This window comes from Thamnophis sirtalis, unplaced genomic scaffold, assembly GCF_051295495.1.
Source record: "Thamnophis sirtalis isolate CommonGarterSnake01/CBP01778 unplaced genomic scaffold, rThaSir2_p1.2 scaffold_2, whole genome shotgun sequence".
NCBI lineage: Eukaryota > Metazoa > Chordata > Lepidosauria > Squamata > Natricidae > Thamnophis > Thamnophis sirtalis.
Window position 1 is genome coordinate 15643960 of NW_028261382.1, and position 16136 is coordinate 15660095.

Sequence of the window (16136 nt, forward strand, 5' to 3'; positions counted from 1 at the left end):
CTCCTCCTCTTTCCCCCCTCCCCGCACGAACGCACGCAACACACCTCTGCCACTGCCCGAGAAGAAGGCTTTCCTTGCCTCCTGCCGGAAGTTGTAAAGCTTCACCTCTATGGTCCCACCGGAAGTAGCGATAGCCGGGCAGGGAGACACTGGCTGATAACGGCTGTCAAGGGGAGGGGGAGGGGTGGTGTTTGCGAGCCGCGATGGGGGCGCGTAGGAAGGCTTGATCCGCCTCAGAGAAACGCTGCCGTCTGATCGGAAGGCCGAGAAGATTGAGGGTGGGTTGGGGGGGGAGGGTTTGTTGCATATGAGTGTGGTGAGGGGAGGGTTCTTGCTCCAATGTAAGGATGGGTGTTGGAGGTGGGTTGGACACTATTATCACCATTGTAAGCTTTTATTCATTAAATAAGATGCATAAACAGGGATAGAATCAAGTCTTGTTGTCATCCTATTGCACCATTGAGGCTAAAACCGATTTCGTTGTCTTTATTTTGTACAATGACAATAAAGGCTGTACTATACTAACATCACATGAAGTGTTAATGCCAATTTATAAGGCCTTGGTAAGGCCACACTTGAAATCCTGCATCCAGTTTTGGTCGCCATGATGTCAAAAAGATGTGGAGACTCTAGAAAGAGTGCAGAGAAGAGCAACAAAGATGATTAGGGGACTGGAGGCTAAAACATGAAGAATGGTTGCAGGAACTGGGTATGTCTAGTTTAATGAAAAGAAGGACTAGGGGAGACATGATAGCAGTCTTCCAATATCTCAGAAAAGGGAGTCAAGCTAGTCTATTCTATTCAACACGAACCCCAGCCAACAGAACATTTTAAATGTCATAAATATCATTGACTGGCTTTGATGGTTGATACAGGTTGCTGCTGCATCTTAGGTATCGACCAGGATTATTATTTTTATTATTGTTATTATTTTGGAAATCATCCCTCCTGGAAATACGACTCCCCCCCCCCCAATATCTTGGAACGTAGCTGAGAAGAATGGAAAGGTAGAGTACCCCAGGGAGAAGGGCTGTTTATATCTCTGTTACCTATGGCTGTATAATATATCATCTTATATTTATGTATGATACACAGATAGTCCTCGACTTACAGCAGTTTGTATAGTGACTAAAGTTGCAACAGCACTGAAAAAGTGACTTAGGACCATTTTTCAAACTTACAACTGTTGCACCGTCCCTGTAGTCATGTGATCAAAATTTGGATGATTGGCAATTCATATTTATGAGTTGCAGCATCCTAAAGTCATGTGATGGGGAATCCAGATTCACTTAACAACCATGTTCCTAACTTACCAACTGCTGTGATTCACTTCACAACTGTGGCCAAAAAAGTCGTATAATGGGGCAAAACTCATTTAACAAACATCTCACTTAGCAACAGAAATATTGGGTTCTGTTGTGGTTGTAAGTCGAGCACCATCTGTACCCAGGTAGTTCCCGATATTCTATGGAGATTCTCAGTCATCCAGGTCATGGTTGTCCCAAAGGTGCTTTTTTCTCAAGAGACAACAGGACTTTCAGGTTTTTCTCTGAAGATATTTTGCTTCTTTATCCAAGAAGTTTCTTGAGGTTTTGTGCCTGAGGCAGGATTAAAACTCACTCTCCCAATGCACATGCCTTGGGCCTTTACCCTGTACCAAGCAGCCATCTGCTGGGACAAAGAAAATAAAATCCTAAAGTGCAACTGCTAGTAATTACATTGATGCACTCGTGCATTAGAAATTTACCTAGTAACAATACAGAAGCTGTTTATAATTGCTGCCTTGTAGAATGCTTAACTTCCAAGTTAAATACTGGGAGCTCCTCTGAATGAAGTAATTTTTTTCCTCTAGACTACATTCCTGAATGCAGCATGAATATTTAAGATTTCAAAAATGGAGAATTGCAAAAACAACAACAGGTGAAGAGACAGGAATTGTTTTCAAATAGAAGATTTTTAAGGTATAGGATTAGGAAAGATAGTTATTTGAGAGGTCTTAAGCAGAATTAGGATGACCACATGTGATAGAAAAAAATCCAAAGGTATACTGTAGATAATTCAAATATTTGCTTTTTAGTATAACTAGTTTAGCATATGGCATCTACATGCTTAAAGATCCATCTCACCCTGGGCACCCTTTTTATGAACTATTACCATCTGGCAGATGGTACAGGCTAATAAAAACAAGGTCAATAGGCTGAAAAACCTGCTTCTGTCCCAGGGCAGTAACCTGAACCTGAAGACGGCATTTAATTTTGTTGTACCATGTGCAATGACAATAAGTAAAGTACATCACTGATAGTATAACTAGTGATTAAATGTTAGTGGTTAAGTTGTCAGATCTCAATTAAGTAAAATCAGTTTCTGGGCTAGAGTCAGCCAAGAAAGTTCTTTTAATAATACAAATATATACGGTTTCAAAAAATAGAAAGAAATGCAAAAAAAAAAAATATTAGACCAAATGAGAGAGGAATTGTCTCCCTTGTGCTAGTTCAAGGGGGTTGCTGCTGTGAGAATGAAAAAGACAGAGGCCTTCATGGAAACTACCTTGACTGAGGAAATAGTAGAATATCAATCTAATTTAAAAAGCAATTAGTAACTATATTTGAATAGTTCTTGATTCTGAAATGTTTCTAATCTTATAACATAACTTGAATTGTTTTGACTTTTCACTAAGAATCTTTACTGACTTCACATTTCTTGTCATTTTTTTTAGGTATAGTAGAATTGGAATCTTTACAGAATTACATCTTACAGATGTATAGAGTCAGTTCCTGAAAATAAACAATGGAATAGGAATTGTAATTTTTACAAAGTTATATCTTCTATGAGAATCAGTTCCTGGAAAAAAAAAACAATCTGCAGGATTTGAATATATAAAGAATCCTGGGATAGATAAAAATTGCTGATAATGGAGACTTACTTTCACTTCCTCCAAACAACGTATAATGATATAATTGCTGGTGTTTTGTTAGCCCAAGATAGTTACAAATGTGCAGCTCTTCTAAATCCTTCAGTTTTTTCATCGCCAAAAAATTGTGAATTATGTGCCTGTCATTTTTTTTCTAAATTGGATGCTCAGCTCTCTTCCGGTCTAGACCCAATAAACAATGAACATGATATTTCTACAAACCTTAGCCATCTGAAGTGCCACGCCCGGGAAATTATTCTGCTTCAGTTAACATTGATCGAGATGATGCTTGCCAAACTGCATCTGCAAGAGGTGGCTAATGAAATAAAACAGAAATACCTGAAGATCCTAAGAATCCTGGAAGAATCAAACATTGTCTCTGAATTAGTAAGTTTCCCAAAGGTTGTATTTTTCTCAGACTCCTTTGTTAAGGTGTTTGGTAGCTGCAACTCCCGTCTGTTTCGATTTCTCCTAGATTCATCTGTTACGTAGTTCAGATAAACAGCTCTCTCACATGGCTTCTAAAAGTTTGGCTTCCCTTGTGCATTTTCAGCTAAGAGAAGAGGTAAGTCAGAAAAGGAGCTTTGGAGTTACTATTTAACCAAATGTATCTGCTTTGTGGTTTTGTTTTTACTTCAAGTACAAATGTAATAATTGCTGCCAACAGTAACAGTTCAGGATTTTGTACAATGAGCACGTAGTACAGAACTTAAAACTTAATCTTTAATGTTATAAATCCCCATCCCATTAGCAAAAATACTAATTACACCTCGTGCACTCTCAATTCAGCTGGTTTTGTTCTCCTAGAAAAAGAAGAGGTAAGCTTATACCTGGTGGTGCCATCTGTTACCCCCTTCTAATTGCATTGCTTTTACTCATTGGGCTGGCCAGACAGATGTTTCTGCCTTCCTCATTCGACCATGTACTTTTCTCCCAAATGTTGCACTGGGAAAAGAGGGTCAGATTTTTTTTAAAAAAATGTAAATACTATAAATCCATAAATGACAAAGCATATTCTTTAAAGAGGCATTCTTCATAATTTATACCGAAGGAAATATTTCTTCCATTTAACTATACTTTTTGTGGATATGTATGATGTATAGCTAAGTGTTTTTAACGATGTGTCTAATTCAACCACTATTTTTTAAAATGTATAACAAACCAGATTTTTTTTAGCTGGCTTATATTTAAGAATGTATTATTTCCTGTTTTTTCTTTACTTGATATGATAGTTCAAGAGAATTTTAACATTTCTTGTTTTTTTGTGGGAGAATAAAACATTTCCCCCAAAAAACAGCCACGAAAAGCTCTTGAGTTTTCAAACCGGAGGAGTGGGGAAGGCTTTTCCAGTGTATTTAGATTGCAGTCATTTGGTTATCTTTTGGTTCATTTTAAATTCCTGATAGCTTTTCCCTAATTGTGCTGTGTATGCATTGCAATCTTTTTTAAAAAAATAATCTTTATTGGTTATACATTTTTTTAATAAGACATACAAATACAACTTTAAACATACAAACCCTCCCCCCCCTCCCGTGACAATCATTCACAGCCCAACATTTTTTTTTTCTTCCTCATTGTTTAGTCTCTAACCGTCATCTTTTCGTTACAAAATTCAGGGATCTATTACAATACCCACATTCACTTTTCGTTCCCATTGTTAACAACTGCTATTTAACTTTCCCAGTTTTAAGTCCCTGCTGTTCTCTTTGTTGCCCACATTTACCATAGGTTCCAGCTAAGATAATGTTCCGTTTCTCCTTTGTCCCTCAGCCAACCAGTCATTCTGTCCATTTCTGCACACTCATAAATCTTTTTAATTATGGCATCTTTGGATGGTATGGTAGTAGATTTCCAAAATTGTGCATAGGTTATTCTTGCGGTCACAATTATATGTAGGCTCAAATGCCATATAGATTTATTCATGTTTTCTGGTTTTATACTTAGTAAAAAAGTCTCGGGTTTCCATTCCATACTTGCCCCGGTAACCTCTTTTAGCCAGTTTTGAATCCTTCTCCAGTATTTCGTGGCCTCAATACAGGACCACTAACTATGGTAGAATGTGCCATCCCTTCTTCCACATTTCCAACACAGTGGAGATAACCCAGGAAACATTTTGGCTAACCTCGTTGGGGGAAAGTACCATCTATAAACCATCTTGTATATATTTTCTTTAAACGCTGTAGATATCGTAAGTTTAATAGTCTTACTCCATAGATCCCACCATTTACCCATTTCAATCTCATAGCCAAAATTTCTCTCCCATGCTATTAGAAGACTTTTATCCATCTCTTCTTTAGCATCTTGACAGGTCAAAAATTGATAGATCTTTGACAACATTTTCTTATCTCCGCCAAACAAAATCTTATCCAGCTCCTGAAGGTTTGGGTAGATCCCAAACAATACCTTATCACTTTTAAACCTATTTCTAATCTGTAAATATTCCCACAATTCCAGATTCCTGCCTTGCTGCTCTAATTCCATCTTTGTTTTCACGTTGCCATCTTCTGTCATAATGTCTTTATATATTATGTTTCTTGTCCAATTAAATATACTGGGATGCGTTAAGGCCTCCAACGGTGCCAACCAACACGGAACCCTAAAATAGTACTTTTTCCTCAACTTTTCCCAATCTTTTAATGCCATGTTTATGTTTGATTGTTTACAAGCATTAGCTGTATAGAATTATAATCCCTGGAATGAAACAGTTGTTGATGGATAAAAATAAAAAGAAGTGCAAGTGTATTACATTAGTAATGTTGTCGCTAAAAAGACACGGTGGCTCAGTGGCTAAGACGCTGAGCTTGTTTATCAGAAAAGTTGGCAGTTTGAATCCCTAGCGCCACGTAACAGAGTGAACTCCCGTTACTTGTCCCAGTTTCTGCCAACCTAGCAGTTCGAAAGCAGGTAAAAATGCAAGTAGAAAAATAGGAACCACCTTTGGTGGGAAGGTAACAGGGTTCCGTGCGCCTTCGGCATTGAGTCATGCTGACCACATGACCAAGGAGACGTCTTCAGACAGGGCTGGCTCTTCGGCTTAGAAACGGAGATGAGCACCGCCCCCTAGAGTTGGGAACGAATAGCTCATATGTGTGTGGGGAACCTTTACCTTTGATGTTTTTGCTATTAGTAGCGCATCTCAAAATTTTGTAGCCCACCCTCATTAATGACTTTGGTTTTTTTCCGCTTTCTCACAGGGTGCATTATTAGTCCATGCATATAATTTTCAGTTATTTGTGGCATATAGTTGGTTTAAAAGATGGGGAGTGGATATATGATTGAATGTTCCTTACATATATCATTAAAATATGGGGTGGGGGGTGGGAAATAGGAAGACGACTGGCCTTTTTTTTTAGACTTGCTGCTTTTCTATACCAAGAAAATAGTTGGTGCTAACCATATTTTAACAATATGATCAGACACTGTATACATTCTGCATTTTGATGCAGATTCTTTTTCATGTGCAACTGTACCTCGTTAGTTTCCTCCTGCTAACTGGTGTCATAATGCAGTACTAAAATAATCAGATAGAGGGCTTCATAGGACAAGAGAAATCATATTTTGGATATTCTGCTGTTCACGTTACATGTAGATTTTCCTCCAGATCTAGTGTATGTATGGAAGCTACTGTTTGCAATAGCCTGTCATCTATTCTCCAAAACAGATTTTTTTTTAGCCTGAATTTGACTGAACTCAAGTAATGGCAGGGCCCCACCTAAATCCATGACTTTTCCACCCACTGTACTTTTTCTTAGGACAGAACCATTCCTCTTTCTTTCAGCCGTCAAAAAATTGCCATGCAGGTATTTACAGCAGTATGAAAAAGTGGGAAGTTTGTAAATTAGAATAAATAATCAGTTCATTTGATTGAGGAGAACAAAGCGTTACGGGGGTGAGGGTGAGCTTTTAAAGTTAAGCTTTATAGGAGTGATTGATAGAATAGGTAGGTGGAAAAATTCTTTGACATTAAACTTTAAAGCCTGCACTACAGAATATGAAAGTGTGGAATTTAACCAAAGGTCTTAGGATAAAGTGAGGCGATTTGTGATCTCAGATAGATTCCTGAATGTTATTCAATGATGCCTCAGCATGAGGAGGCATTGGCAGCCCAGCATTTTGACTGCAGTGCTTAGAAAATGTCACTTAAAATTTCTTCTAAACTTGCTAAAGGCATAAAGGGAAAAAAACATGTCCTTGTGTTCTGTGCAACTGAAATTAAATATAGGTAGTCCTCAACTTGCAACCATTCATTTAGTGACCATTGAAAGGTATAACGCCACTGGAAAAAAAGTGACATGACTATTTTTTCACACTTACAACCGTTGAAGCATCCCCATGGTCATGTGATCAAAATTCAGATGCTTGGCAACTGACTCATAGTTAACCAAAGGTCTGTGTCCTGGTATGGTATGATTTCCCCCCCCCCCGCCCTTAGCGACCTTCTGACCAGCAAAGTCAATTGGGAAGCCAGATTCACTTAACAACGGTGTGGCTAACTTAACCACTGCAGAGATTCATTTAGTACCTGGAAAGGTCATCGAAGGGGACAAAGTTCATTTAACAACTGCCTCGCTTAGCAACAAAAAATTAGGCTCCATTGTGGACTACCCACACTGCTCATATTTCCATGTAAACAGGTTGGAGAGAATGCTAGTTTCCAGCTTTTCAGATAGAAAGAAAGAGTGGGAAGGGGGGGGATTTCACCCATCATGGTTACTATGCTATTTTAAATAAATACCTTTGGCTGGACTTGCACAATCTACTAGGTGGTAAGCTGTAATTACAAAAAACTGGCTACCATACTATGCCAAAGGTCAATCTTACAGGTTAATGAGATACGTAAACCTAAGTGTATGCTGTCAGTTTCTAGTAAAACCATCCTAGACCATTTGCCTCAGCCTTTCATCCTTCCAGGGTCAGTAAAATGAGGACCCGGATTGTTGGGGGAAGATGCTGATTCTGTAAACTGCTTAGAGAGGGCTGTAAAAGCATTATGAAGTGCTGTTGCTGCTGCTATTTAGAAACACTTTGCTGTTTTATGAGTTCTCATTTTCAATCTGAATTAGTTCAGTACACAACTGATTTTACCTAATTAAGTATGGAGGCCAATATAGCAATGACACTTAGACTTATATACCGCTTCATAGTGGTATCTGAGTCTCTAAGTGGTTTACAGAGTCAGCCTCTTCCCCCAACAAACTGGTTCCTCATTTTACCCATCTTGGAAGGATGTAAGGCTGAGTCAACCTTGAGCCTGGTGAGATTTGAACTGCCAAACTGCAGCTAGCCACCTCAGCTCTTGGATGTAATTTTACGTGGATTAATTAAGGGAGCCTTTATACCTAATCCTCACAGTATTGTTTTATGTCTAGATATATTAACCGATGTATGGCTGTAATATTAGTATTATCTTCCTTCTCATCTTCTCTACTACCTCCTCTTATTAATATCGCATTATAATTATTATTACTCTGTGGCTTTGCATGTATCTTGAGAGCTTCTACATCGGAGACAAATTCCATGTGTGTCTAATCACACTTGGCCAGATAAAGTATTCTATCTATTCCATCTATCTATTCTATGTGCTCTTCTGCTTTTATGACTGGTAAAACAAAGTGTTAAGTAATAAAGCTGTAAGAGTTTATGCTTTGTGTCACTGGTTTGGCTAGCTAGTCACTTTAAGAGTACAAAATGATGAGAAAATGGCCAATGCCAAAAACTTTTGGAATAGTTATCTTTTTCATGCTTCTCCCGTTGTCTTGATTTTTGGAGAAGGGTTAAAGGTTATCCTTTATGTGGTGGATGTCCAAGAAGTCATCATTTGTTCAGTGCCACCCAGAGTAACGTGCGTTCTCTCTCTTTTCTCAGAATTCATCCAATAGCGCCTGGCTTGCTTTTTGTTTAGAGACTTTATCAGGATTTCCCAGTAATAGTTCAATAGCAGAATGCCTCTGGATTTTGACCAATGTAATAAAAGAAATTTTGAATGATGACAACCCTTGCAAAGAAGGTACTGTTTCAGTTGGCATTACATTGCATGTAGCTAATAGAAGATCAGTGCAGTTACTCTTCGTGAAAGCTACTCATACATTCATATTGTTATGGATATAGCTTGTCTTCTCAATTTTCAGGGAAGAAATGGCCTCTCTATCATATTTAAATGGCTCAGTGGCTAAGACGCTGAGATTGTTGATCACAAAGGTTGGCGGTTCGAATCCCTAGCGCCACGTAATGGAGTGAGCTCCTGTTACTTGTTCCAGTTTCTGCCAACCTAACAGTTCGAAAGCATGTAAAAATGCAAGTAGAAAAATAGGAACCACCTTTGGTGGGACGGTAACAGCCTTCCGTGCACCTTTGGTGTTGAGTCATACCTGCCACATGACCATGGAGACATCTTCAGACAGCATTGGCTCTTCGGCTTTGAAACAGAGATGAGCACTGCCCCTAGAGTTGGGAACGAGTAGCATATATGTGTGAGGGGAACCTTTACCTTTATCACATTTAAGTCCTGCTTGATGCTGGTGTTGTCGTTATTATAGGTGACCTGAAGAAACTTCTTACTCCACTTAATAACGTGCTGGAAAACTTTTACAGTTCCATCCTTTCTTATTATTCATCTGCTCACAATATTCCACTACCTGCAAAATCAATCAATGACATGAATAGCTTTCTAGATCTCTTTGAGCTGCTTGCAGCTTCCAGGATTCACGTGCCACTCAACCTTGGATGCCAGAGGGTATTGTTTTTGAACTCTTGCAATATCGGCTGCCTTGCCACATTACCCGTTTGTGGTTTCATCAAGAAGAAATCGATTGCGTTGCTTAAGAACTGCATTCTTCACAAAGCTGGCGAAGACCTAATTAAGTCGAAGGTGCTTCCTTCCTCATCCCGGGACCCTCATTTAGACAACGATCGATTAGTGCTGGCTGATACCGTGCTACACTTTGTGAATTCTGATTGGCTGGGTAGGTTGGGTGTTAGTGGAAACACCCGCCATTTTGATGGTAGCATCATTGAATCTCAAGCTCAGGTGAAGAGTAATTTCGATGTAGTGGTCTTCAGATCCTTAAGCTTGCTTCTGCTTAAAGCGTTAGAGACGAAGAGCCAGGATTTTGCCTACAAAACTGAATCACAAGGTAATTTTGCTTCCTAAAGCATCTTCAAAGTGATTCACAAGAAAGTGTTTTGTGAGTAGACTACCTACAAGGTGAAAACGAATGGGGTTGCCACCGTATTTTTGAATATATGTATGTATGTATGTATGTATGTATGTATGTATGTATGTATGTATGTATGTATGTTTAAAGCAGGGGTGTCAAATTTCAGGGCCGCAGGTCAAATCCCGCCTGCAGGGTGCTTAAATCTGGACTGGTCCGGGGTGCCTCTGCCAGTGAAAGTGGAGCTTGAGGGGGCTGTGCATGCGCCTTCCCAAGCTCCATTTTCACTGGCTGAGGACAGCAGGAGGCCGTTGCGACCAAAAACAGCTCGGGAGCCTTTTTTCATTGGCCGAGCACTCGCACCACCACCGACGCTGCTGACACAGGTGATATCAGTTTGGCCACACCCACCCTTGCCCCCGAAATCAAACACAACCCTGAATGTAGCCCTCAATGATATCAAGTTTGACACCCCTAATTTAGAGGAATGGAAGTTGAGAGTTTCTTGAGTGGAAGGGAGAAATGTGTTAATCCACCAATGTTTCCCTCCTTTATTTGTTGAACTACTTCTCCTTCCAGTATGCTGAAGACGATTTACTACCTATTTATAAACTACATATGCTTTGAGAAATAATTTATCCAGGCAGTTCCATGGATTTATCATAGTAATTTGAAAGCCATTTGTTCCATCACTTAAACTACAAGCTTTAGCTACTATATTATGGATTAACTACTGGTAAAGCTTTAAAGTTGATTGCCTTTCACTGCCTAGAGAATCTAAGCAACTATAGAAAATTGAGTAATACCCTGTTTCCCCAGAAATAAGACCTCCCCGGATAATAAACCCAATCGGGCTTTTGAGCGCATGCTCTCAAATAAGCCCTCCCCCGAAAATATTGCAACACAGCAACAGCCATGAGTTGACCACGCTCCCTGTCTCTGCACCTCAAAAATAATAAGACCTGCCCGAAAATAAGTCCAAGTGCTTATTTCAGGGATCAAAAGAAAATAAGACCCTGTCTTATTTTTGGGGAAACACAGTAATAATAAGAAAATATTTAAAGATGGTGTTTTCTTTTCACACATAATAGATTTTGAGGATCAGATTATAAAGATGTACAGAAAGAACAGTGGATGCTGAATGGATGTGCAAATTTTGGTTTCACAGACGCTGGAGAAATAAGTTACTTTTAAGAGAAGATGCCAGTTTATTCATTCACCTGGCATTTCAGTAAAAAATTGCTTCAGAACATTCAGAATATTCCCAACGTGGCACGGAGGTGCCTATAGCAAAGTTACCTTGTACAAGAGGTGGGAGGATTGTGTTTAACTTGAGCAGGTGTTGCAATCCAAAGTTTCTCTAGAGAATGTAGATGTTCAGTGCAGTGTGCAATTTGAAATTCAGTTTGGTTGCGTCTCCAACTTAATTAAGAAATTCCACTCCCAGAAGTCTCGATACACAGTCCACAAAAGATTGGACTCAGCTGAAATGGAGAGTTTTCAGTGGAGTGGATAATTATATGTACACAGGATTAGTTTTCTGTGGATTATGGAAGCTGTAGGCAGAAATGCTTTTCATCTGTTGCATGAGCAGAAAGTTTGTGCCACGTTGAATTTGAAAATGGATCCTTCTTTTCCCCGAGCCCAGACTTAGCATCGTTTTACTAAGTCCTTAAGTCAGTACCAGTAGCATTTTCTGGTATAAAAAACAGATTCTTGTCTCCAAAGATTGTATGGGTAGTCCTTGACCTACAGCCACAATAGAGCCCAACATTTATGTTGCTAAGCGAGACGTTTGTTACGTGGGTTTTGTCCCATTTTACGACCTTTCTTGCTGCAATTGTTAAGTTAGTACCACGGTTGTTAAGTGAATCTGGCTTCCCCATTGACTTTGCTTGTCAGAAGGTCGCCAAAGGAGATCACATGACCCCAGGATGCTGCAACTGTCACCAGTATGAGTCAGTTGCCAATCGTCTGAATTTTGGTCACGTGATCACAAGGATGCTGTAATGGTCATAAGTGCGAGCAACTGTCCTAGGTCACTTTTTTTCAATGCTGTTGAAGTCACTAAAGGGACTGTTGTAAAACAGGGACTATCTGTAGTAATATTATATGTTCTTGGCACCCAAGTAAAAATACTTTCTTAATATTTGTTTTATTGTTGTTGTTGTTATGATTATTATCCTACCTGTAGCTGGTTAGGGTCCCACCAAATTCTTGCAGTGACTGCAAGTGGAGACATGGAAGGAAAAAAGAAGAATACCAAAAGGCAGCAAAATTGATACATTTTTAGGATATTTTTTCTTGCTGCTCTTGCCTTTTGTGGCAAGACTTATTGGAAGTGAAAAGCTTCTTTAAAGGCGTTGGCAAGCAAGATATTGTCACTCTTGGTCACCTCTAGGGTTTCGAAATGAAATTTTCACTATTGTTTCTCCTTTGCATTTCCATTAGAACAGGTAATGTGAAAAACAATAGTTGTTCCTCAGATATTGCAAATTTTAAATCAAATATATTTATGTATATGATTTTGGGCTGCCATTGATTTTTTTTCTTTTTCTTCATTTTAGTTCATTTGGAGAGTGTTATGGGTCTACTCTTGACAGTCATAAAAAGCCACCTGAAGCCTTCGGCCTGTATCTGCTTATCTGAACACCCTTGCATGTGGATTTCTCTATTTATAGAACAAGATGATGAGATGGTAGAAGCTGTAAAGTCACTGCTGGCAATTTATTTAAACTTGGAAAGGTGAGTGCCCTTTATCCCAGAAGCCATCAACTTGTATCTGCTCAAAATTATCGATCGTCATAAATATCTTGAAAGTGAACACACAGTTCAGGCAAAAGTGTTCAAATTGAAACATTCATTCCATTTCATTTTGCTTCCAGCGTATCACTCCTTCTAAGACAAAAGGGACGTGGTGGCTCAGTGGCTAAGACGCTGAGCTTGTCAATCAGAAGGTCCGGTGGTTCGAATCCCTAGCGCCGCATAACGGAGTGAGCTCCCGTTACTTGTCCCAGCTTCTGCCAACCTAGCAGTTTGATAGTATGTAAAAATGCAAGTAGAAAAAATAGGAACCACCTTTGGTGGGAAGGTAACAGTGTTTTGTGTGCCTTCGGCGTTTAGTCATGCCAGCCACATGACAATGGAGACGACAGCGCTAGCTCTTTGGCTTTGGTTTCCTTCACTTCCTGGGACAAATCTAGCAAGCTTACTTGTTCCTCTCAAATACAGTAGTACATGAATAATGTTCACATTTGGAGTCAGGTATTATCTAGAGTTTCTTTTCTTCCATATGCAAGGAATTTAACAAGCAGTAGAAAGAAGATGTGCAGCATTCTTCCATATCATAAACGGGATAATCAAATATGCATCCCTTCTTTAAACAAGACCATAGAAACATTGACAGAGAGATCAGTGAAGTAATCTGCTGGTCCATTAATTACTCTCAATGAAACAGAGAATTGTATTCTGAAATTTTGACATAGTTCTTCAGCTTTGTCATGAATTCAGTTCATTTCTCTTTCTGTAGGGAAGAGGCCAGAGTGTTCAGGATGTACGGTAGGTTTCAAACATGTGCTTTGAACTGAATACCAGTTATTTTACTTTATTGCAGATTTTACTGGTACCCATTATTTATATAGTACATGATTTTTTTTTCAGGAGATGAGCACTGCTCCCTCAGTGAGAATTAATTAAACCAGTGGAATGGCTTAGCTCCAGATGTTGTGGATAATGCTCCATTACTGGAGGTTTTCAAAAAGAAAATGGACAGCTGTTTGTCCAGGATAATATAAGGCAGTGATGGCTAACCTTTTTGGCGCTGAGTGCCAGAAGCACGGCTATGCACACCCATAATGCAATGCACATGTGAGCAACCGCCCCCCACCAGCGTGCGCCCGCATCTCCCGCATGCGCTCCTGACTCATGCATGCGTGGCAGACCAAAAACCAGCTGTCCAGTGAGAGGCGCGCATGCACAGCGGAGCTGAGTTGCGGTGACGGCTCGCCTGCCCACAGAGAGGGCTCTGCGTGCCACCTGTGGCACTTGTGCCATAGGTTCGCCCTCACAGGTATAGGGTCTCTTGCTTGAGTGTGGGACTACAAGATTTCCAAGGTCCCTTCCAACCCTATTACTCTAGGTTTCTTGGAAGTCCCATAATCTATCACCATGGATTCTGTTTATGCCAATTGTCTGAAACATCTTAGTCGCCCCTAGTAACGTTGGGCTGGCTCGTGTTTGGATTTCCTTATGCAGGATATTGGAAGATCATTGCATACTGAGTCTTAATAATTTTACCTGAAGACAACCTGGATAAATCATAGGTTGTTCCCCCTAAACTAAGCTTTCTCTCACTTTATTTTAGTTCCGTGACACACTACAAAATGCTATTCTCCAATGGTTTCTTAGTTCACAAAGGGAGGCAGATATTTGTTATTTATTTAAGTATATCTAAACCATACTTTGTGTCCATGTGAAGGCCCATAAACTGATCAAGTTCTCCTAATTAGTAATTACTAATTACCAATGCCTTTCTCTTCCATCTCATAAGCTAATATCAAATTACAGTTGACAGAGGTGAAAACAAGCATGCTCTCTTTCTTCATTTGTTCACTTTCTTCCCTTTTATTCATATAATGTGCATTGAATTAGAGCCCGCAGTGGGAGAGAATGCTTGAGCGCCGTGATCATTCTAACGGTCTGATTTATTTGGCCAAAAATAATAAATGCAAATTTAGCTCTACTGTTAAAAGTTCTTGATAAAAACGATCGCCAGTTGAGAAGTCATATTTTAATCTTCTACGTTGTTGCTTATTTTTTAGATCCTGCCACGACGTTAATTTTACCCCCTGCCGTTCAGATGACGAAATCCAGGACAATCGGACACATCAGAATGGTTATAATCCCCACTGCATCTTCTTATGCCTGTTAGGGAGTATCGCATTTGATGCCACGGTCCTTCTGGATTTCTTGATTTCGTCGGAAACCTGTTTCTTGGAATACTTTGTGCAATATTTAAAACTTCTTGTAGAAGACTGGCACTGGTTCGTCCAAGTTTCCAAACGCTTTAAGTTCACCGTTGGCAAAGATCTCAGAATTTGTGGAGAGAACTTGTCCTGCCAGCAAGAAGACGACCCCAACTCAAACCTCACAGGGCAGAGCACTGCATATGATCCACGGGCTTCTACGGAGGCCCTTTTGCCTTCCTCCCTGAATTTGTCTACCCTCCTTCGTCAGGGAGACAGTCAACCCCCAAAAATTGATTTTGTAACCACATCTAGTGACCCGCATTTACCGGGGGCTTTTCAGAAGCTGGTTGATTATGATAGCTCAGATGATTCTGAAGGGGACTGCGGAAGAGAAGAATGTTTGACGGACACAGAAGACAAAGCTTTAAACTACCAAGCCTGTCCAAATAAAGCCGTTCTCAACGAGAGTGCAAAAAGCTGCAAGCAAGAAGGGTTCCCTTTCCTTGAACAAGATTTGAATATTTCATCAGGCTCCAGCAGCAAACTCTCCCTTCCAGAATTTAAATTAGCAGGTGAAACTTTGCAGAAAGCAACCGCATGTTTCCAACAATTGCAAAAGTCCATTTCTAGGCTGCATGCAAAGGGACTCTTCCCATACAACCCAAATGCACTCGTGAAGCTCTTGAATCAAATTCATAGAATTGGTGAAGATCCCCGAGCTGCTTCAGACTAGTCAATTTGTAAAGATATATAGTCCTCCAGGTTAAACCCATCTATTGGTTAGCATTTGAAAGGATGTTCCAGAAAATTAATAGGCTCTGAAATACGTGGCCCAAATGCGTTCTATGGGATTGAAGTATATATATATATATATATATATATATATATATATATATATATTTTAATATATTGTTTATGAACTGTCTGCTTGGTTAAAAAAAACACTGTAGCTTCAAATCCCTTGATCCGTTTAACTCCCAAAGGGGGTTATAATCTTGTCTGTGCTATGTGTGAATTCTACCCCCCCCCCAGTTTTTTTTTTAAGGCAATAAATTCTGAATTTTATTTTTGGCACCTTCCTTTGAGATAATTTTGATATGAAGG

General features: G+C 39.6%; 1 protein-coding gene across 3 annotated transcripts; it reads left to right on the forward strand.

Moving 5' to 3' along the window:
• Nucleotides 1–150: 150 nt before the first annotated feature.
• Nucleotides 151–15890, forward strand: LINS1 (lines homolog 1). 3 transcript variants are annotated; one of them, XM_087704326.1, is made up of 8 exons: nucleotides 177–278; nucleotides 1853–1961; nucleotides 2717–3298; nucleotides 3387–3476; nucleotides 8777–8918; nucleotides 9448–10044; nucleotides 12633–12810; nucleotides 14886–15890. In XM_087704326.1, the coding sequence occupies exons 3-8, from the start codon at nucleotides 2912–2914 to the stop codon at nucleotides 15763–15765; spliced, it is 2274 nt and encodes a 757-aa protein (XP_087560452.1). In that variant the 5' UTR covers nucleotides 177–278; nucleotides 1853–1961; nucleotides 2717–2911; the 3' UTR covers nucleotides 15766–15890. The 3 variants fall into 3 exon arrangements, with proteins under 3 accessions (XP_087560454.1, XP_087560452.1, XP_087560453.1); XM_087704328.1 differs by lacking the exon at nucleotides 1853–1961 and having other exon boundaries at nucleotides 151–278; XM_087704327.1 differs by lacking the exons at nucleotides 177–278; nucleotides 1853–1961 and adding an exon at nucleotides 356–1007.
• The last annotated feature ends 246 nt before the right edge of the window (nucleotides 15891–16136 follow it).